The sequence below is a fragment of the Pan troglodytes genome, chromosome 8 (genome assembly GCF_028858775.2).
Source record: "Pan troglodytes isolate AG18354 chromosome 8, NHGRI_mPanTro3-v2.0_pri, whole genome shotgun sequence".
Taxonomy (NCBI): Eukaryota; Metazoa; Chordata; class Mammalia; order Primates; family Hominidae; genus Pan; species Pan troglodytes.
The window spans coordinates 58,636,058-58,658,995 of record NC_072406.2 but is presented as its reverse complement, the minus strand read 5'-3'; the positions used below and the strand labels follow the sequence as shown (position 1 = coordinate 58,658,995).

Here is a 22,938-nt window from a genome sequence, read left to right as displayed (position 1 = left end):
CAAACTGCAAAGGCTATTTAAAATAAGGAGGCCAGGCATGGTGGCTCACGCCTGTAATCCCAGCATTTTGGGAGGCCAAGGTGGGTGGATTACCTGAGGTCAGGAGCTCGAGACCAGCCTGGCCAACATGGTGAAACCCCATCTCTACTAAAAATACAAAAAAAATTGGCTGAGCATGGTGGTGGGCACCTGTAATGCCAGCTACTCGGGAGGCTGAGGCAGAAGAATTATTTGAACCCAGGAGGCGGAGGTTGCAGTGAGCTGAGATCACGCCACTGCACTCCAGCCTGGACAACAAGAGCAAAACTCCATCTCAAAAAAATAATAATAATAAATAAGGACACATTTATAAAATGTTAACATAAAATGGCAGAAAATGAACAATGCACACTATGAAAAGAATACGCCTTTAGATATTCAAAAATTAAGATAACCGTGCTAAGACAGTAGGGTAAGAAGTTTTCATCTTGTGAATACTCAATAATGTTACTGCTAGATTGTCTCCAATTTTAAAACAGAAGAGGGACTCATGCAAAGTAGTTCAGTTTGGGTAACTGAGTCTTCTTTTAGAGGCTCTGTTTTCCAATTGTGTTTTTCACTTCTTTGAAACTTCTTTTCTAAGAAAAATAAACTATAAAGCAAAATTGGAAAAAATATATACAAAGGAGGTAGTTAGCCTAAATACATGAAATGCTTAAAGGAAAATAAATTGTATACATGAAAAAATCCTCACTTGGTCATAAATCATTCCAAAGTAATTTTAGTATATATACTATGCTTCAATTAAAATGTAAAAACAAAGTCATTTCAATATATGAGCCTTACCCGGTTTTGTTCATTGTCACTGTGATGGGCAAAATCTTCATCTGACTCCTTTATGGGGAAGAAAAGGCTTTGTTGTTAAATGGGCTTTACTTAGAAGCACAGAAATGATTGCAGGTCTAAGTCTCTGGGGCAGGCTGATTGTATGTCAAGTGGAGAAAAAGCTCTGACACTCAGTCTCTTTGTACTGACTACTGGTCACCTTAAGTATCAAGGTGCAGATAAGCTGGGTAGCTGGCAATATTGTGAAGGGTTGTTCCAGTTAACATGTAATTTTTGTGGTTCACTTAAATGCCACTAACAATTTGTTCACATCACCTGCACTTTCAACTCTTGCCTTTGGATTTAAAGAGTTGCACATTTAACTAACTAAATTACTGAAAGTCAGTTTGTGTTATTTTACATTTTGGACTATACTGTCTCTATTTCCTCTCATTAGGATAACTACTTCATTAGGCCCAAGAAGGGGACATCAATAGTTGCTACGAGCAACTATTGATGAAGTGCCACATTGAAGTGCCACATCGGTGGCTAAAAGCAAGGGATTCCCCTAATGAGCACTGCTTTTGTTATACGAAAGTTACTTAAGAAAAGCTCATTTCCTGCTGTCAGGTTTTTCTTTGGAGGACTGGAAGAAAGGCGGGCAGGGAGAGTGCAGAAAGGGGGACCAACCAGAAGAGAAAAGCACATACACAACACTGTCTCCTTTCGGAAATCCCATACTCGAGGACTCTCCTGCAACATGGCTGTGTCCTTTGCAATAACGAATATCCCATCTAAAGAACAACTACAGATTCAACTGTAGTCAAGGCCCACAGACTCAAACTCTAGACAAGGAAATGAAATTATGCTCTGTGGATATGAAAGCGCTAGCGGCAGCAGCAAAATAGAATGTAAGTGGTGGCTTTCGGTATATCCTGCTCTAGGTTTTATAGTTTACAAAAGTTCTAAATGTAGATTTTTTCCTTTAGAATTATTCAAAGACAGAATATACTCAAAGACTATATCCCAGACAGAGATTCCACCAAAACATCTAAGCTGCCCTTCTCAAAAATATATTGGGTGAAAGAGATATTTGGTGGCAAGGTGGGAGAGAGGATAATAGTGGAAGAGATGAAAGCAGCTTTCCCTATTATTGTACATAAGGCAAAAAGGAAATCTAACCCTTGGGAAAAAAAACTCAGAATGTGGCTTCTATCACTGTTAAAAGCTTTATGGAAGCAGATTACGAATTCACAGTTATGCTATTTACTTAGCCTGCTAGGCCCATCTTAAATTAAGCTTGCTGCCCACCGTGACCTGGTCATACCAAACAGCCCTTACCTCCTCTTCTTTCTCTTCCTCAGTGTCCACAATACTGCCACGATCACTGCCTACAGAGCCTTCTGTTGAGAAGAGAGATAAGGGTCACCACACCAATATTCACAAGAAAATGTCCTTCGCTCAAAATCACAAACCACCATACAACAGCATCACAGAGATCTTGATAAAACCATCTATACTCACTTACTGGAACTGCAAGTGTCATTATGGTGAGGAATTACATATTTATGTAGTCTTGAAGTATCTCTCCCCCCAAAAATTATTCATTACAAATAAAAAAAAAACTTGCTTGTACTCTTTAAAGATGTCAGGGTCATAAAAAGCAAAGAAAGGCTGAGAAATGGCATCAGATTAAAAGATAACTGAAGATTTGACAACCAAATGTGGTGGCTGGTCCTGGATTGAGTCCCGGACCAGAGAACAAGAGAGAGAGACTGTAAAGGGTGTCACTGGGACAAACGGCAAAATGTGAACATAGCAGCAGATTGGATAATACCCTTATGTCCAGGAAAATATCCTGGCTTTGTAATTCTACTGTGATTATACAAGAGATGTCCTTGTTCTTAGAAAACACACACAGAGGATCACCTGAGGTCAGGCGTTCGAGACCAACCTGCCCAACATGGTAAAACCCCATCTCTACTAAAAATACAAAAATTAGCCAGGTGTGGTGGTGGGCACCTGTAATCCCAGCTACTCAGGAGGCTGAGGTAGGAGAATTGCTTGAACCCAGGAGGTGGAGGTTGCAGTGAGCCGAGATCGCGCCATTGCATTCCAGCCTGGGTGACCAGAGAGAAACTCCGGCTCAAAAAAAAAGAAAGAAAGAAAAAGATCCGGGCACGGTGGCTCATGCTTGTAATCCCAGCACTTTGGGAGGCCGAGGCGGGCAGATCATGAGGTCAGGAATTCGAGACCAGCCTGGACAATATGGTGAAACCCCATCTCTACTAAAAATACAAAAATTGGCCAGGTGTGGTGGTGCATGCCTGTGGTCCCAGCTACTCAGGAGGCTGAGGCAGAAAAATCGCTTAAATCCGGGAGGCGGAGGTTGCAGTGAGCTGAGATCGCACCACTGCACTCCAGCCTGGGCCACAGAGCGAGACTCTGTCTCAAAAAAAGAAAAAGACAAAGAAAAAAAAAAAGAAAACACACAGAGAAACATTTAGAAGTAACAGGGCATGAGCATGATGTCTCCCAAATAGGCTCAAGACAAAATATTACGTATATGTAGAGAACAATCAAACAAATGTGGTGAAATGTTAACTGGTAAACCCAGGTGAAGGGTATATGAGAGTTCTTTGAACTATTCTTGAAACTTTAATGTAAAATTTGAAATTATTTTAAAATAAAAAAGAAATGTTAAGGAACAAAATTATTTGGTGAAGAAAAGTACCTTCACTGGACAGCTCTCCAAGACCTACATCTTCTTGTTCCATGAACAGCTTTGACCCAATGAGATATGGTAAAGGACGATCAATGTATAGATCCTGTACATCATGAAAGGAATAGGCTGTCAAACATTTCAGTTGAAAACAAACTTACATGTGCCACCTGATACCCTGTTCCATCTGACTATCCCAAACAAGCTACATAACGAAGGTGGAGAATAAGAAACACAGCAGGACTAAAAGTTAAAAAAAAAAATTCTTTTTTTCACTGATTTTTTTAAAAGTCAAATCCTAGGTAAAGATGTCAAGGTAAGGCCGGGCACCATGGCTCACGCCTGTAATCCTAGCACTTTGGGAAGCCAAGGCGGGTGGATCACTTGAGGTCAGGAGTTTGAGACCAGCCTGACCAACATGGTGAAACCCCATCTCTACTAAAAATCCAAAAAAATTAGCGGGACATGGTGGCGGGTAACTGTCATCCTAGCTACTCGGGAGGCTGAGGCAGGAGAATCACTTGAACCCAGGAAACAGTGTTGCAGTGAGCTGAGATTGCACTACTGCACTCCAGCCTGGGCAATAAGAGCAAAACTCCATCTCAAAAAAAAAAAAAAAAGATGCCAAAGTAAAGCTGTATCACACAGAATCTCCCTCCCCAAGGGCCTAATTAACAAAATTTAACAAAAATGGCAAAAGCCTACCAAAAGTTTATCAGCAGCAAGCAAACAGGGAAAAGGGTACAACCTCCTAGTATAAGGTCCAAGAAGAGGAGGACCAAGGAAAGAAACTGAACATTCTGGTGAGCTGTCCCCTAAAAAGCAGTACTAATGAGACATAATATATCTATATATTTTAATATAAAAATAGATTAGGCCGGGCACAGTGGCTCATGCCTGTAATCCCAGCACTTTGGGAGGCTGAGGCAGATGGATCACTTGAGGTCAGGAGTTTGAGACCAGCCTGGCCAATGTGGTGAAACCCAATATCTACCAAAAATACTAAAAATTAGCTGGGTGTGGTGGCGCACACCTGTAATCCCATTTACTCAGGAGACTAAGACAGGAGAATCTCTTGAACCCAGGAGGTGGAGGTTGCAGTGAGCCAACATCACATCACTCCACTCCAGCCTGGGCAACAAGAGCGAAACTCCGTCTCAAAATAAATAAATAAATAAATAAACAAAAAAGATTATAACTCAATAAACAGAAGAACAATACCCCCTAGTGGTTCCACACTGTTGAATTTAGAAAAGTGAAGTTGGTAAAATAAGACCAGACGAGAAAACAGAGTGAGGGCAGGAGACTGTGGCCCCAACAGCACATGCTGGAGATCTGCCCATGTCAGCCGTCTACTCCTGTCAGTCCCACACCACACACACATTAAAAATTTAGGGTTGGTCGGTTGCAGTGGCTCCCACCTGTAATCCCAGCACTTTTGGGAGGCCGAGGCGGGCGGATCACTTGAGGTCAGGAGTTCAAGACCAGCCTGGTCACCATGATGAAACCCCGTCTCTACTAAAAAATACAAAAATTAGCCAGGTGTCATGTTACATGCCTGTAATCCCAGCTACTTGGAAGGCTGAGGCAGGAGAATTGCTTGAACCCAGGAGACAGAAGCTGCAGTGAGCCGAGATTGCGCCACTCCAGCTTGGGCAACAAGAGTGAAACTCTGTCTCAAAAAAAAAAAAAAAAAAATAGGGTCAAGAAAGTGCTCCACCCTTGCACAGCCTCCTACCTCCACTGCTGAAGGAAATGCTGCCCTGTCCCCTGTGAGGCATTGCCCTTTGGCAATGATATCTCTTCCTTGTCAAAGGACTCTGGGGCAGGGGAGAATAATTCTGATGTTTCACACAACAACAGAAAGATTGGGAAGGTTAAAGTAAAGGTTCAACGACGTCACAGCAACCAATGGAGCATAAGGCAAAGACAGCGTTAATTTGGACTAATTCTCACTGACTCAGAAGACATCCCCAAATCCTCCTACAAAAGAAAAGTGTACCTCCACAACTTTCTCTGCAAGGGGGAAAAAAAAAGAGAGAAAGTGCTGTGTGTCTTGGAAGTATCAAGTGTGGTCCAGGCAATCCATTTCCCAGAGTCCACTGCTGACTTTTAAAGGCATACAGTGAAAATCCAAGCAGCAAGTGTACCGGTCAGTGCCAAATGATCTGCCTCAATTTGGTGTGACTCAGCAAAGCTCAAACTGGAAGAGAAATGTGCAGCTACAGAATGACTAGAAGAGTTTGGTTCAGGCTGGGTGCGGTGGCTTATGTCTGTAATCCCAGCACTTTGGGAGGCCAAGGCAGGCGGATCACCTGACGTCGGGAGTTCGAGACCAGCCTGGCCAACATGGTGAAACCCTGTCTATACTAAAAATACAAAAATTAGCTGGGTGTGGTGGTGGGCACCTGTAATCCCAGCTACTCAGGAGGCTGGGGCAGGAGAATCGCTTGAACCCAGGAGGCAGAGGTTGCAGTGAGCCAACATTGTGCCACGCACTCCAGCCTGGAGGACAGAGTGAAACTCCGTCTCAAAAAAAAAAAAAGGGTTTGGTTCTGTGGCATGTTTTAATTCGGAAGGCCTTGTGTGTCACAAGGCCCCTTTCTATAAATCACTGTGGTAACTTTCTGTGTTCACTACCGAGAGACTCTGTGTCACCCCAATTGTCTCTTTGAACAATGTGGGAGAAAGTCTGTCAAGCAACCAACACTCACTAGGCTATGAGGGAGCCTGGACATGAATGCTCACAGCAGCTTCATTTGTATTTAATAATTGCCCAAACCGGAAACAACCCAAATGCCTTTCAGTTCTTCTGCAGTCTTCCTTAGCCCAAGCTACATAATTTCAGGTTCCCAACACTCTCTGTCTCTTTTGAGCCTCCCCACCCTTCAAACCCCAATTCAAATATCATCTTTGCCCCAAAATTCCAGCTGGAAGTCAATTCTCTCTCAGGGCATTTACAATGGTTACTCGTATGTATGTCTCCTCTCTCCCACCACACTGCAACACACACCTCGAGAGTAGAGGCCATGCTCTGCATCTTTGCACCCCCAACTTGACATGTTGCCTTGCACCTCACAAGTACTCCATCAGTGCTCAGGTAAAGCGAGTCTTTCTGGTGGAGTCAATGTGAGACTACTAAGTGACATACTCACTTCCCAGAGGTTAAGTCCATGACTTACTAATCGTGTGCCCAATTAAAGTAGCCCAAACATAATAGTTGTGCAATAAATATTTAAGTTGAATGTCTTCACCTTTGGTTCAAGGATCAGTTCCACCCGCCCATTAGCATCATCTTCCTCGGAGTCTGAGTTTCCTGCTTTGATATCAAGTTGCTCAAAGGCACTGTCCAATACTTGTAAGCCATAGTTCACAGCCTCCTGGACTTTAGGAATGAGATCTACTTCTTTCTGCTCTCGTGTCTTCTCCTACAAAATAAATACCATGCAGTATGGGTCTCCAATATATTGATACTGCCCCAAGAGAATACTGTGAATGTTCTCTAAAGCCTAGCCTCAAGCTCCAAAAAAACTTATTAAAAATGTTAAAAAAGTCAAATTCTGCTGAATGCCTTGACACAGACTTTGGAGTAAGACTGCAAGTTTTAAATCCCAAGTTTGCCCCTTTCTGGACATGCATCAAACTACCTAAGGTTCCAGAGCTCAAGGGTCATCGTCTACAAAAGCAGAGGTACAACTAGTGTGTGGAGAAGCATCCCAACAATGAATGCACGCTGTTTCCCCACTGCTGGAGGGCCTAGACTCTCAGACTCACCATGACTATCCCACGAGCCCTGGTTATCCCTTGGGTAATTTTAGGTGTTAAGACTTAGAAGGAAGGTCACAGAGGTCTCATTTTTCAATTACAGTTTAAAGAGACAAAAAAAAAATACTGGACAATTACGATTATTTTATAAATCTGTTCTACATCAAAAGGGGGTCATTTTCATCTCTGGTCTATTCTGTGTATACCCTACAACAATGCCCCATTCAAGAAAAAAGGTTTGTTCATATCACCAACAGGCTGAGAATCTCCCTCAGGTGTCTTCTTCCTGCAACAGCAGCTCTCAGTGGCAGTCCCCGCAGACACAAGTGTGCCATTGTGAGAAATACCGAAAAATATTTAGTGTCATTTCCCCCACTACAAATATTCTAGAAGGAACCAAACCACACAGTGTTGTTCTGAGGGCCAAAGGCAAAAAGAAAAAAACCCTACGAGCATTTTAGTCTTTTATCTCAAGTACTGAAGTCTTTCTAACTGAACTTTTTTGTCTTGGTTGTGTATTTTTCTATTTGGATATGCTTTATTCTGAGTTAAATAGCTAATATTGTACTGAGTTTGTGAAAATGTGTATGAAATATATAGCAGTTTTTAAAAATAGTACACTAAATACCTATCACCTTCAAATTAAACCCTGAATTGGTATAACCAGATACTACTGCACTTAAATGGCTAGCAAATCCTTGAGTTCTATTAAAAATAAAATAATCTGCTGGGCACAGTAGCTCACGCCTGTAATCCTAGCACTTTGGGAGGCCAAGGCTGGCGGATCATTTGAGGTCAGGAGTTTGAGACGAGCCTGGCCAACATGGCGAAACCCCGTCTCTACAATAAATACAAAAAAATTAGCCAGGCGTGGTGGCACACGCCTGTAGTCCCAGCTACTCGGGAAGCTGAGCCAGGAGAATCACTTGCACCCAGGAGGCAGAGGTTGCAGTGAGCTGATATCGTGCCACTGCACTCCAGCCTGGGCGACAGAGTGAGACTCCATCTCAAAATAAAAAATTTTTTAAAATAAAAAATAAAATAAAATAACTTTTTTTAAAAAATGCTGGCAACAGGCAGAACTATAGCTGGTTTCGAATACCCTTTTCCTAGTCTAACAGCTTCATCTGTTACAAGTAATAATTGCTGACAAAGGGCCAACCTTTACAGGTGATCCATATTTTCTGAATAAATGAGAACAAAATCAAAGCTACTCCAATAATAAACTTATTCACAGTCCATGTGCCTTCCTGAGTGGAAGAAAAAGAAATCTCTGCTGGAGTGCTAAGAAGTCAGTGTGACCCAGAACCTCTTAGCTATGTTTTGGGCTCTGGTGTGAGAAGATCTCAGGAAGAAGGCTGGTCCATCTGTAACTCAGGAAGCCACAGGAAAAAAATGACCTCTGTGACCCTCCAAATCTGTAATATGTACTATCTGGCCCTTTACAAAAGAAGTTTGCTGACTTCTACTCTATTCTTATATCAGAATTCAAGGATTTGATCTCTGTATTAGTTAATATACTACATTTCAGAAACAAAGGAAAGAATCCCCTCTTGGGCTGCTGTCAGGAGCAGTCCCTCCCTTTCCCAACCCCGCCCACCATCCCCCAGTTCCCACATAACACATCGATCTCCACCACACTTTTCAAAGTCAGAAACTCAGCTAAGAGTGATTTTATACAAGTACCTGCTCTGTTTTTTCTGCCTCAGCCTTGAGTACTGGCTCCTCCACTTCTTCATCGTATACACGCTAAATATGGAAGCAAACTCAATGTTAAAAGGTCAACACGTCATTGGAAATAAATCACAATATAAGAATTCAACACACAGTAACTAAGGACAAAGATGGGGAAGGAAATGGTTATTCAGCAAAGGGCTGAGACCACTACCAGGTGGGTGTCCGTAACAGTGGGTCATGGACAAACAGCAAAGAATAGTCCATTCACCAAAAAAAAAAAAAAAAAAATTTTTAAATACAAATGACTAGGAAACATGATGAAACTTTAACCTCATTGTAAACCAAGAGTTGCAAAAACAGTAAGAGATCAGTTTTCACACCTTTTCATTTAACCTAATAATGTTGATGGGCAATGATACAGTATTCTGACCCCAGGTTATGGAGAATGTCAACTGATGTAATTTATCAACTAGGAAACTAGAACTTCAGGATTTTGAACAAGGAAAATGGTAAAGGCAAAACTTATTTTCATTCAGTTGCTTAAAATGGCTGATAAATTTTTATTATCCCATTTGTATGAAAGCAGAGAGAAAAATCTACCACTGACTTGCCAGAAAGGCTGGGCATTTGACCAACCCTGACAGCATGGGTAGGCAAGACTCTCTTTTCCAGAAAAGACCCACTGCTGTGCCAAATCACTGTGATTCTTGGTTTTTAAAATCATTTTTATGTTTTAAAAACTACTGAAGTACAACATGCTTGTTATAAAAAGTCAATATAGGCCAGGTGCAGTGGCTGACGCCTGTAAGGCCAGCACTCTCTGAGACCGAGGCAAGGGGATCACTTGAGCTCAGGAGTTCAAGATCAGCCTGGGCAACACAGTGAGACCTCATCTCTACGAAAAATACAAAAATTAGCCAGGTATGGTGGTGTGCACCTGTAATTCCAGCTACTTGTGGGGCTGAGTCAGGAGGAACTCTTGAGCTTGGGAGGTAAAGGCTGCAGTGAGCCCTGATTGCACCACTGCACTGCAGCTTGGGTGAAAAAGTGAGACCCTATCTCAAAAATAAAATGAAATGAAATTAAAATTTTTTAAAAAGAAAGAAATAAGAAGTCAATATAAATGAACTGATGAAAATCTTCTGGCATTAGACAGTGGCCGTGATTATAAAACTTTGAGTACAGTAAAAACCACCAAATTGTATACTTTTTAAAGGACTGAATTTTATGGTGTGTGAATTCTACCTCAATTTTTAAAATTTTAAGTCAATATAAAGGCACATGTAAAAGAGATGTATTTTAAAATAGTTCCCTCCCTATCCCCAACCTGATCCTTGGAATACCCAATTTAAGCCTGGCGTGTATGCTCATTTCCTGAGGCTCTGAACACAAATATAAGCTAACACGTGCATATATTTAGAGCTCTCCTACCCTTCCTGCTTATTTATTTATTTATTTAGAGATAGAGTCTAGCTCTGTCACCCAGGCTGGAGTGCAGTGGCAGGATCTTGGCTCACTGCAACCTCCACCTCCCAGGCTCAAATGATTCTCTTGCCTCAGCCTCCCGAGTAGTTGGGATTACAGGCGTGCACCACCACACCCGGCTAATTTGTTTTTGCCCTTTTTTTTTTTTTTTTTTTTTTTTCCCAAGGCTGGAGTGCAGTGGTGCGATCTCGGCTCACTGCAAGCTCTGCCTCCTGGGTTCACGCCATTCTCCTGCCTCAGCCTCCCGAGTAGCTGGGACTACAGGTGCCTGCCACCATGCCCAGCTAATTTTTTTTGTATTTTTAGTAGAGATGGGGTTTCACCATGTTAACCAGGATGGTCTCAATCTGACCTCGTGATTCGCCCACCTCGGCCTCCCAAAGTGCTGGGATTACAGGTGTGAGCCACCATGCCCGGCCTGCATTTTTTTTTTTTTAGTAGAGATGGGGTTTCACCATGTTGGCCAGGCTGGTCTCAAACTCCTTGACCTCAAGTGATCCATCGGCCTTGACCTCCCAAAGTGCTGGGATTACAGGTGTGAGCCATTGTGCCTGGCTGAAACTGATTATTTATTTATTATTTATTATTTATTTATATACCTAGAGAGGGATTTTACCTAGAGAGGGAATAAATAAACCTTAATAGTCATTCCCAGATTCTATGCACAAATGTGTAGAATTCCCTGTCACTAGCAGCGTACTCAAGTGCCCCTTACCCAAACCTTTGCCAGCAATGGCTCCTGTCCACCCATCTTTAAGTATCTGCCAATCTGATCAAACAATGTTGCTTTTAAACGATCATATCCTCTGACCCAAAATTCTACTTCTTGAAATTTAGCTCCCATGAAAATTATCATAAACGCAAACATCAGAATGTTCATGGTATCATGATTTCCAGCAGAAAGTCACAAATACCAAATTTATAATTCTATGTAATTCCAATCAAATGCTAATAAAATATTCTGTGGCACAATATAGTAAGATAATCCTGCTGGGGGCAGTGGCTCACGCCTGTAATCCCAGCACTTTGGGAGGCTCATGCCTGTAATCCCAGCACTTTGGGAGGCTCATGCCTGTAATCCCAGCACTTTGGGAGGCTCATGCCTGTAATCCCAGCACTTTGGGATCACCTGCGGTCAGGAGTTTGAGACCAGCCTGGCCAACATGGTGAAACCATGGCAAAACCCCATCTTTACTAAAAATATAAAAATTAGCTTGATGTGGTGGCCGGTGCCCGTAATCCCAGCTACTCAGGAGGCTGAGGCAGGAGAATCGCTTAAACTTGGGAGGCAGAGGTTGCAGTGAGCCGAGATTGCGCAATTGCACTCCAGTCTGAGCAACAAGACTGAAACTCTATTTCAAAAAAATAAATAAATAAGTAAAAGATAATCCTCAAATTCACACAGAAAAGTAAAAAGCCAAAGATTGATAACCATGACAATTCTGAATAAAAACAGATTATGGGGACTTGCCCTAATAAGACATTAGAAATCTGCAGTATTTAAGATTATGATACTCGCAAACAGCAGAGAAACAAAACAAACAGCAGAGGGCAGAAACAGACCCACAATTCCATGGAGGCCTGATTTTATTTTCACATAAACACACACAAACATTCATACATAATAGTCAATGAAGAAAAGAACAACTACACAATAAAGGTTATCTATAAGGGATAAAAATGAAATCCCTCTCTAGGTAAAAAGAATAAAAAGTTGGCCAGGCATGGTGGCGAACACCTGTGGTCCTAGCCAGCTATTCAGGAGGCTGAGATGGGAGGATGGCTTGAGCCCAGGAGTTTGAGGCTGCAGTGAGCTGTCTGCACCACTGAACTCCAGCCTGGGCAACAGAGGGAGATCCTGTCTCAAAAACAAAAAAAGAATAAAAAGGCAGAGATACCAAGGAATCCCCACCCAAAATGATTAGAGTTAAGGACGAATATGGTGGGTAGGCACCTTTGAAGCAAATGTGGCAAAATACAAAACCACTGATGCTAGGTGCTACATTTTCTTAGCACTTGTGGTTTCTCTCTGAACTTTTCTATTTATTTATGAAACATTTATGAAATTTATGAAACATTTCATAAATAACATTTAATATTAGAAGATTATTAAATAAATTATGATACGGTTTAAGAACAAAAAAATTAAATTCACAAAAGTCTCAAAGATGGGTTAAATAAGTTCACATTAAGAAAAAAAGTAGGCTGCAAATGTAAATACACACACACACACACACATACAGTCATCTAGAAAAGGTTAAAGTTAAAAAACAAGAACAGAAAAAAATACACTGAAAAGTTCAATGGTTGGTTAATTTGGGGTAGCTGATTTTTTGTAGGTTCAATTATTTATTTATTTATTTATTATTATTTTTTTGAAACGGAGTCTTGCTCTGTCACCCTGGCTGAAGTGCAGTGGCGGGATCTCGGCTCACTGCAAGCTCTGCCTCCCGGGTTCACGCCCTTCTCCTGCCTCAGGCTCCCGAGTAGCTGGGACTACAGGCGCCCGCCACCACGCCTGGCTAATTTTTTTGTATTTTTTAGTAAAGACGGAGCTTCACCGTGTTAGTCAGGATGGTCTCAATCTCCTGACCTCGTGATCCGCCCACCTCGGCCTCCCAAAGTGCTACAGGCGTGAGCCACCGCACCCGGCCTACTGTAGGTTCAATTCTTTTAAGCCTGATGTCTGCATGGGAAATGGACTTAGAATATATGTGCTAAACGTTGAGAGGCTCCCCTCAAGCTGAGGAAATTTCACATGATTTTTCTTTTTCTTACTTTTCCTAATTGCTCTATAAAGATCAGGGATTACTTTGGTAATTTTCAAAGTCAGGACTCCAAAAAGTTAAGTAAATCTCAAAAGTGAGACTTTAAGACCTGGCAGCTACCATGGTTACCTATCAGCAGCCTGCAGCTAGAAAGCCAAACATGACATCTAAGAAACCTAAACCCATGGGACCTAAAGCCCATGGGATCTTTTCAGGGTGAGCAGGACTATGCATCCTCAAGTACTTCATATCCAGCAGATAACCAATGCTAACTTCTTTCATCCTCACCTGCTAAACTCACAGCTTCATGTGTTTTGTGATCAATTTACAGTCAGATAGCTATACCCAGGACTGTTAAATATCTTTGGTATTGCTCCTCATCTGGGGAGACAGGGTAAAAGGGGAAAGTGGGGAACTGGGGAAAAAGGGACCAGGGCTGGAGAGTAACAGACTATACACAGCCCTGGTCCCCTTTCATTTATGCGTACTCTCATTCATTCAAATATTCACTGGATCCCTAAATATCAGGCTTGTGCTGGACCCCTCAAATATATTTGTTGTTAAAAATATGGGGCTTGATTTAGCGGGAGGGTCCAACTCATCAAATCCCATCAATAATTGTAAAATTACAATTGTAAGAAGTCTACTAAAGAATGTGATGCTTCAGCTGCTTTTATCCAGGGGGTCTGCCTAGTGCAGAGGGTCCAGGAGGAAGTAATATAATTGAGCACAGACCTAGAAGACAGACAGATGTCAATCAAAGGGTAGAGGCATAGGAAGCAATGTAAGCAAAGGCCCCGTAGAAGCAGGGCATATGGCATCTCCAAGGAATGAGAAGGCTGGAGTGTCAAAAGCAAGGGGCATTATGTAAAATAAAGCAGGTCTAGGGGGAGAGGGAAAAACCTGTGCAGGAAATTATATGTTAATAAGGCTTTTGGGCTTTACCTCCTTCTCTCTAATTGCTGAGTACTTGACAGTTTCAGCAACTCCATCTGTTTCTTCAATAGAAAAGTAGAAAAGGAGGGAAAAATGACCAAAATTCAGCTTTTATAAATCAACAGGAAGATGATCTGGAAAATTAACCCATTTATGCCTAGTGTCCCATTATTGGAACACTAAGCTTGTCAGAATTATGTATAGCCTACTGCTCAAGGTCATTGCCAAGGTCTGGCTTTTCACAAAAAAAATTCTAACCTTGGGCATAAACAGGTTAATTTGTTTCATTCTGGAATTTTTTTTTTTAATTTTACAAAGCTAAGATTTTGAAACAATTGACTTTAAAAAGAAAAAAATCCTCCCTCACCAGTTCATTTAACAAACTAAAGTCATTAACTATGGCACTTGCTATTTCAGGATCCAATTCCTAAATTAACAGATAATTAAGCCTTTAGAATTGTGTTGCCTTCTAATTAGACACTAGAACACTGGCCAATGTTAATTAGTATTTCTTCTCCCTCCAAGTCCCCTCTTGAGCCTTTACTAATGGTACTAATTTCTCTTACCCTAAAAAGTCCTGACTGTTCTCGCCCTAGAAAGTCCGGATTGTTTCACTAACTTTATAATATAGTTTGCAACTTTGTGGCTTCCCCTGAGGTTAATTAATAAAACCCAGAAACCTATCTGACTTTGAATGTTTCTGATAAATTACCATGAAACCAAATGGCACCATAATTCAAGCTGGAATTGTAACACCTAAGTACTGATGTCAGGGTTTGAAAATAAAACATTAAAAAGCCAGATTGCCAGGTATGGTGGCTCACACCTGTAATCCCAGCACTTTGGGAGGCCAAGGCGGGTGGATCATGAGGTCAGGAGATCGAGACCATCCTGGCTAACACGGTGAAACCCCATCTCTACTAAAAATGCAAAAAAAATTAGCCAGGTGTGGTGGCGGGTGCCGGTCATCCCAGCTACTCAGGAGGCTGAGGCAGGAGAATGGTGTGAACCCGGGAGGTAGAGCTTGCAGTGGGCTGAGATTGCACCACTGCACTCCAGCCTGGGTGACAGAGTGAGACTCCGTCTCAAAAAAAAAAAAAAAAGCCAGATCACTTACAAATATATATCAGCAAGTATATTTTTTCAGAGTTTTATTAAGCATTAGCTGTTTTCTCAGTATTATCATGCTTTGCCACAAATGAAAAAAACCTATAGCATGTGGCCTTATAGAAGGTCTGGGAAGTAATTAAGATTTGGCAGCGGCAACCAGCACATCCGAAGAAGAGTTCTGGCTGCAGACTGGAAGGCGAAGGGGCATCAAGACTTAACACTAAGGGCCGAGCGCAGTGGCTCGCGCCTGTAATCCTAGCACTTTGGGAGGCTGAAGTAGGATAACTGCTTGAACCCGGGAGGCGGAGGTTGCAGTGAGCCGAGATGGTGTCACTGCACTCCAGCCTGGATGACAGAGCAAGACTCTGTCTCGGAAGAAAAAAAAAAAAAGCTAAGGCTAAAGGGATGGAGAGATGGATGGAAAACAGGAAATCCCCAGTATTGGACAGAAATAAAGAACAATTACCAAAACACAATAAAACAAAACCAAAAAAAAACTCCACAAAAACTACATCATGGAAAACTCAGAATCTACGAAAACTTGGCTAGAAAAGAGCTGGAGAAAAGATAAGACCTAAGACTGTGATTGAGAAAAATTGTATGATGTTCCCCATTTCTTCCCACTGAAGTATTGATCTGGTACCAATCTAGTACCAATCTGGTACAGGCACACTGGGTACAAAGTAAACTTCCCTTGCCGGGCGCAGTGGCTCAGGCCTGTAATCCCAGCACTTTGGGAGGCCGAGGTGGGCAGATCACGAGGTCAGGAGATCGAGATCATCCTGGCTAACTCGGTGAAACCCCGTCTCTTCTAAAAATACAAAAAATTAGCCAGGCGTGATGGCACGCGCCTGTAGTCCCAGCTACTTGGAAGGCTGAGGCAGGAGAATGGCGTGAACCCGGGAGGCGGAGCTTGCAGTGAGCGGAGATCGCACCACTGCACTCCAGCCTGGGTGACAGAGCGAGACTCCATCTCAAAAAAAAAAAGAAACTTCCCAAATCCTTTGGGACTCTGGTGCTGCAGCACTGACTGCAGAGAAGTGCTGACTACCTGATCCAGCAAGAAAAGTACAGAATGAAAAGAACAGGAGTGCTTAAAAGGACACCAAATTAATCTTGATGAAAACATTATGGGGCTGTGCACACCAGAGAAGTTGAGTCTAGAGTCCCTGACTTTTCCAGTGAGATAGTCAGGACCAAGCATGGACATTCTGTGTAAACAATCAGTAAACTACTGATTTTACTTGAATACTTTTTTTTTTTTTTTGAGACAGAATTTCGCTCTTGTTGCCCAGGCTGGAGTACAATGGCAGGATCTCGGCTCACCGCAACCTCCGCCTCCCAGGTTCAAGCGATTCTCCTGCCTCAGCCTTCCCAAGTAGCTGGGATTACAGGCATGCGCCACCATGCCCGGCTAATTTTGTATTTTTTTAGTAGAGACGGGGTTTCTCCATGTTGGTCAGGCTGGTCTCGAACTCCCGACCTCAGGTGATCCACCCGTCTTGGCCTCCCAAAGTGCTGGGATTACAGGCATGAGCCACCACGCCCGGCCGAATACTTGTTATTTTTCAAACTCATAAGTACTCCTTTGCTGTTAAAGGAAATAACTGGCAAAGAGATCTCTAACACCTTTATTAATGTCTTTATTTTACATATAGCTCTCCAAAAAAAGACAGGAAGTGGCATTTAACTCGAGCTATTAAAAAATGCACAAACATGCTGCACAAGTTGACTACATGGCATTCTCTTAACTATTCTAAATCTTGGGCTTTTTTAATAATTTTGTGATTCTGAAAATTTTATTACTTTATATCTAACAATCTCAGGAGATCGCTTACTTTAATAATCCTTTTTCCACAAACTAATGCTGATATTCAGAAAGTTTGGACACCCTATGAGAAACACAGGTCTGTTACCTAAGCTTCCTCTCCATCCTCATCTCTTAAGTCTCCACTCTGCTCCAGCCATACTTACTTCCTTTGTATGCTGGAATTATACTATTTGCCAAGGGAGAGGCTCTATCTAATTTACCTATGTATTCCTACCACCTAGAAGAAACAGTAAATAGACAAAAATCACACATAGATTTAAGCTCAGTAATCTGTTTACAGTTGATTCCATATTGTAAGTTTGGCCATCATAAACTTTAGTTGAGAATATTGCAAGCAGACATATATATCCCCTGAATATAATTTATCAGAACAGAATGACCCCAATCAACAACTGAAACCATATGCTGGTGTCCAGAGGGTCTAACCAGGTAAACAGCTGTCCTTACAGATCACGCCACAACAAAGGCAGTGTGAGTGCCACACAATTCAGCACAATTGCTGACTACTCTCAAAACTGACAAAAGATGGAAGCACCGAAGTATAAGAAAATTTTATCATTAGACTTTTTTAGAGGCTTGGAAAAAAGGACTTAAAACTTTACAAATAAAAAAGAGGCATTAATCCCAGAGAAAAAAGCTACAATTACCAAGAACCACACTTCCACCAAAATTTAGGAGGGAATCTAACAGTAAGTTATTTAAAATTACAATATCTCCTACTCCCAAAAAAGGAATTATAATATAACTAAATAACTCACATTCTCAATGAACTGGGTATTAGAGAGCATAAGGAAGTCATTGAAGACATTATGCAGGCGACAATCTGTGGCTTTGGTTTCCCGGATTAGTCCGTCGACTTGTTTCTTGATTTCATGGGTCCTAGAGATAGTTTGCTGTGAGAATTCCTGTAGAAACTGTAGTAGCTATTTTAAAAAATAAACATACAATAGTATCAATGTTACATGTAACTATTCTGCATGTCACATCAAAAAAGAACCCATTTCCTTTCACCTTTGAGTGTTAGAATGTGAAAGAAATGCTTTTATTTTTTTATTTTTTATTTTTTGAGAGAGTTTCACTCTGTTGCCTGGGCTGGAGTACAGTGGCGCCATCTCGGCTCACTGCACCTCCCGCGTTGAAGCGATTCTCCTGCCTCAGCCTCCCGAGTAGCTGGAATTACAGGTGCCCGCCACAACGCCCAACTAATTTTGTGTATTTTTAGTAGAGACGGGGTTTCGCCATGTTGGCCAGGCTGGTCTCGAACTCCTGACCTCGTGATTCGCCCACCTCGGCCTCCCAAAGTGCTAGGATTACAGGTGTGAGCCACTGTGCCCGGCCGGAATGCTGGTTTGACAAGTACTAAAACCAAGTGACATTGGAAAACACTAAGAAAGCTCATCAAAAGAGTGGCAGTGAGCTAATGGACACCTATCTCGTTTCTGGAAAAATTTAAAATCCCTTTTTGGCACTGGGTATGGTGGCTCACGCTTGTAATCCAACACTTTGGGAGGCTGAGGCAGGGTTATCGCTAGAGTCCAGGAGTTGCAGACCAGTCTGGGCAACATAGCAAGACCCCCATCTCTACTAAAATTAAATAAATAAACAAATCAGACAGGTGTGGTGGACGCCTATAGTCCCAGCTACTCAGGACGCTGAGGTGAGAGGATCACCTGAACCCCAGAAGATTCAGTGAGCCAAGATCGAGCCACTTGCACTCCAGCCTGGGCGACACGGCAAAACCCTGTCTCCTTTTAAAAGTCCTCTTTGGTTGTCAATCTACAGAGATCACAGACCAAGGGTTAGCTAATCAACCACCACTCTTATTCAAAAATCCTATTCATTTGGGACTCGAACAGTTCTGAGCTTTTTGGGCCCCCGATTTGAAGAATCCCATTAAAGGATATCCACATACTGGCTTGTTTCCCACCCCATTTAGTCCAGGTCCCAACAGGAATCGCCTCTCTAGTGCCCGAGCAATCCCTCAGTGTGGCGGAAACGGATCTCCCCTCCGGATGGAGCTGAGCCAGAAACCCAATGAAGGGAACGTCGCGTCTGGGCCACGGTCAGGGTCTGCCCCTCTCCCTGGTGGCCGGGGACTGCCAGGGTGGCATTCTCGGGGGCTAAACGGGGCGTGTGTTCCTAAGAGGGCAGGCAACGGGACGGGCCAGGTGCAGGGGCAGTCGCGGCCCGGCCCTCCTGCGCGCAGGCCAAGCGTCACCCCTGCCGCTCTCGCGTCCCCGGGGCCCGCCTCTCACGCCCGCGTCGGCCGCCAGCGACCAGCTCTGGCTGCTCCTGCGGATCTCCTCCACCGACCACGGCCGCTCCCACACGGGCTCCGACGCCGGCGCCAGCTCCTGGTCGGGGGTCGTCCAGTTCATCTGCAGCGAAAAAAACGAGAAGAGAGGCTGAGCCTGAGGGCGGCAGGGACGGCGGCCCCAGCCCAGGCCGGCCCCTCTCCGGCCCGCCGCCCTCACCATCCCAGCCGCCTGGCTCGGTGGGCTCCAAGGCTGCCAGCACACGCCGAGGACTGCAGAGCCCCGGAAGCCTAGCCCCAGCCAAGCTGCCCGGGGCGTGACCTGCCTCACGTGACCTGATGTCATGTGACAGGACCCGCACGTGATCCGACCTGCGATGCTGAGGGGAGGAAGCTGCGGAAGTGGACTGGGACTGGAGTTTGGGGTTCTACGCTAGGTTGGGGCGGAGGAAGCTGGAGGAGAGGGGCTGACGCCAGGAACGCTGCAGAGGCGGGTTGGCCCGGTGGCGCTGCCGCCCAAGGCCCGAGGCAGCGGCGCGGGATCGGCCACAGCACCGGCCGCCAGTTCGGCGGGTCTGGAGAGGGGACCTCAAGCAGCCAGTGGAGCAACCAGCCTGGGAGCCTTCGACGTAGGCGCTGTGGGCGAAGGAAAAGGCCTGGCCTGCTGCCTCTTCTCTTGCAGCAAAATCCGCTGCTGTGAAGGAGCTGGTAGGCGGACGCTCTGTAGATAGAGAATCCCTGATCTGCCTGGGCATCATCTTGCTCTTTATGACCTGCTTGGCTGCCACTGTGTAGGGCCTGCTTAAAGTCCTTTGCACTCTCAGCATTGCCCTCAAGTTCAAGGACAAGCTTCTCATTATGGCAGGCATAAAACTCTTTATAATTCGTCCTCCACTCTCCCAGCTCAGGGCTCCAGCTGTTGTCTCACACTTCCTTGAAATTCCCTCTGCTGAGTCGCCCTTGTGCCTGACCAACTTACTTACTAAAATAAAAATCCCAATTTCTTTCCAGTCATGTGTGCCCAAGGGCGAGTTATTTAACTTTTCTGAGCTTTCCTCAGTAAAACGAAGCTACATATCTTGCAAGGATGTGATATTAAAGTTATGATACTGTAAAACAGCTGCCACGGTGCTTGGCCTAGGGTGAGCCTTCAACCTAGAACATACCACTGTCCCCATGCACCTTGCTCACACACCCAATCCCAGACTTTTCTTTTGTAGTCACCTCAGTTATCACCTCATTAAATAACCTGATTATCCCAAGTACAGCTTAAGTGACTTAAGTTATTTTCGATGGCTAGCGGAAGGGTCTCTGCTACATTGGAGAGCTGGGGTGGTCTGGAGTTCCACGGTGTGGTGGGCCAGAGGCCACCTCTCCTGCGGCCTCTTAGTGTCTCGCTGGCGGGGTTCGGCCCGAGCTAGATAGACACAGCCCTTGGCGGATTTAAACAACCTAAACATTAAACAATACAGCTGCCTCAAATCTTTGGGAATTTCAGAATGACTGACACTGCCAAAGCTGTTCCAAATTTTGAAGAGATGTTTGCTAGTAGATTCACAGAAGATGACAAGGAGTATCAGGAATACTTGAAACGCCCTCCTGAGTCCTCTCCAATTGTTGAGGAATGGAATAGCAGAGCTGGTGGGAACCAAAGAAACAGAGACAATCGGTTGCAAGATAGCAGACAGTTCAGAGGCAGGGACGGCAGATGGGGGTGGCCAAGTGACAATCGATCCAATCAGTGGCGTGGACAATCCTGCGGTAACAATTACCCGCAACACAGACAAGAACCTTACTATCCCGACCAATATGGACATTAAGGTTACAACCAGCCGCCCCCTTACGATAGAAATGTTGGCAGCTTTTAGTAAAAGCATTTACTCTGTTACCACGACAAAAGTTTGGGTGTCTTCTGTCGGTCATAGTTGGTTTTTTTGTTGTCGTTTGTTTGTTTGTTTGTTTTTGAGACGGAGTCTCTCTCTGTCGCCCAGGCTGGAGTGCAGTGGCGCGATCTCGGCTCACTGCAAGGTCCGCCTCCCAGGTTCACGCCATTCTCCTGCCTCAGCCTCCCGAGTAGCTGTGACTACAGGAGCCCGCCACCACGCCTGGCTAATTTTTTGTATTTTTAATAGAGACAGGGTTTCACCGTGTTAGCCAGGATGGTCTCGATCTCCTGACCTCGTGATCCGCCCGCCTCAGCCTCCCAAAGTGCTGGGATTACAGGCGTGAGCCACTGCGCCCGGCTCGGTCATAGTTTTACATCTGATTTTACAGAATGGATTATTGATTTTTTGGAGGTTGAGACTTAAAAAAAAAAATACATCTTACTTGCGAGATGCGATGGTTGCTGGGAATACCTGAAATTGTGGATTATATTGCTTGACTTCTACCTCAGAGTCTTCGTTTCATGACTTAATAGTGCTTTGAGTTTGGTATATTTTTCTTATTTGACCTCCAGGAATTCTTCATTTTACACAGATATAAAAATTTTAAAATAGAAAATGCTTGCTTTTACTTTGTAAGGTAAGAGAGTATCCATATGCTTAGATGTGCTCGTTTCTAAAATTCTAGAGGTTAATACAATCAGCTCAGGAATGCACAGCTATGCTTCTTGTGATAGATTGTACATAACATCAGCAGTTGAAAGGTAAAACAATTGCTTTTTTTTTTGTTTTTGGCTTTTGTTACGTGACTATGGTACTTTGTGATTCCTTACTCTATAATGAGTCGCTCCACATTTATTTGGGTCTCTTTTTAGAGGGAAATCAGTGATAAAGCTGTAAAATAAGGACGGAGAAAAGTTGTTTTTGATGTATTTATCCTAAGGTATTACATTGTATTGTAATCATTTAAATATCAGTCTCTCCTTTAATAATAGCTAACATTTATCAAGTGTTCAGTATTTACCACTTTATACATTGTTCATTTAATTCACACAATGACTATGAGGGAGGGAATATTATTTCCAAATTATAGTTGAGGAAACTGAGGTACAGAAAGGAGAAGTAACTTACTTACGATTAGGTAACCAGGAAAGAGGCAGACCCGAGAACACACACTGTGAGCCAATATGTTACAGTAACCTATAACAGTGTTAACACTAAGGCTGGGCTGGCGTGGTGGCTCACACCTGTAATCCCAGCACTGTGGGAGACCAAGGCGGTTCGAGACCAGCCTGGGAAACATGGTGAAACCCCATATCTACAAAAAAAAAAAAAAAATTAGCTGGACATGGCAGCATAGATCTGTAGTTCGAGCTACTCAGGAGAATGAGGTGGAATGATCGCTTGAGCCCCTGAGACCAAGGTTGCAGTCAGCCGAGATTGCACCACTCCACTCCAGCCTGGAAGCAGACTAAGACTGCTGTCTGCAAAAACAGTCTTAGAGTCTTAAGGGGACTTCATTTTTAAGTCACCATCTACCAACCTCTTCCAATTCCCCCACATTCATTAAAACACACACATGCATGCATGCGCGCACGCACACACACACATACACACTTTAGAACTTGGAACTTGGTTGGTAAAATTGAGGCGAGCCAATTACCAAACTTGCATTTTATCTAACACCATCATGGGCAACTTCA

The 22,938-nt window shown here is 43.5% G+C and overlaps 2 protein-coding genes across 31 annotated transcripts in view; one reads left to right on the top strand and one right to left on the bottom strand.

Moving 5' to 3' along the window:
- Positions 1 to 20,045, bottom strand: part of LOC466067 (WASH complex subunit 2A) — a 65,498-nt gene extending 45,453 nt beyond the window's left edge. For 24 of the 30 annotated variants that reach the window (XM_054659496.2, XM_054659497.2, XM_054659501.2 and 21 more), the window contains exons 1-8: positions 19,573 to 19,708; positions 19,354 to 19,476; positions 17,857 to 18,021; positions 8,978 to 9,040; positions 6,781 to 6,954; positions 3,539 to 3,632; positions 2,146 to 2,207; positions 826 to 873 (exon numbers count right to left, since the gene is read on the bottom strand). In XM_054659496.2, the coding sequence (XP_054515471.2) occupies positions 826 to 873; positions 2,146 to 2,207; positions 3,539 to 3,632; positions 6,781 to 6,954; positions 8,978 to 9,040; positions 17,857 to 18,021; positions 19,354 to 19,476; positions 19,573 to 19,698 (855 nt within the window). In that variant the 5' untranslated portion in view covers positions 19,699 to 19,708. Of the gene's footprint in view, positions 1 to 825; positions 874 to 2,145; positions 2,208 to 3,538; positions 3,633 to 4,947; positions 5,041 to 6,780; positions 6,955 to 8,977; positions 9,041 to 17,856; positions 18,022 to 19,353; positions 19,477 to 19,572 lie in introns of those variants that run through there. The other 6 variants (XM_054659505.2, XM_054659509.2, XM_063780616.1 and 3 more) reach the window with 4 other exon arrangements.
- A 711-nt stretch (positions 20,046 to 20,756) lies between these two features.
- Positions 20,757 to 21,240, top strand: LOC129136103 (RNA guanine-N7 methyltransferase-activating subunit-like protein). Its single transcript, XM_063780640.1, has one exon. It carries the CDS (start codon positions 20,852 to 20,854, stop codon positions 21,170 to 21,172), a length of 321 nt encoding a protein of 106 aa, XP_063636710.1. The 5' UTR covers positions 20,757 to 20,851; the 3' UTR covers positions 21,173 to 21,240.
- Positions 21,241 to 22,938: the final 1,698 nt, after the last annotated feature.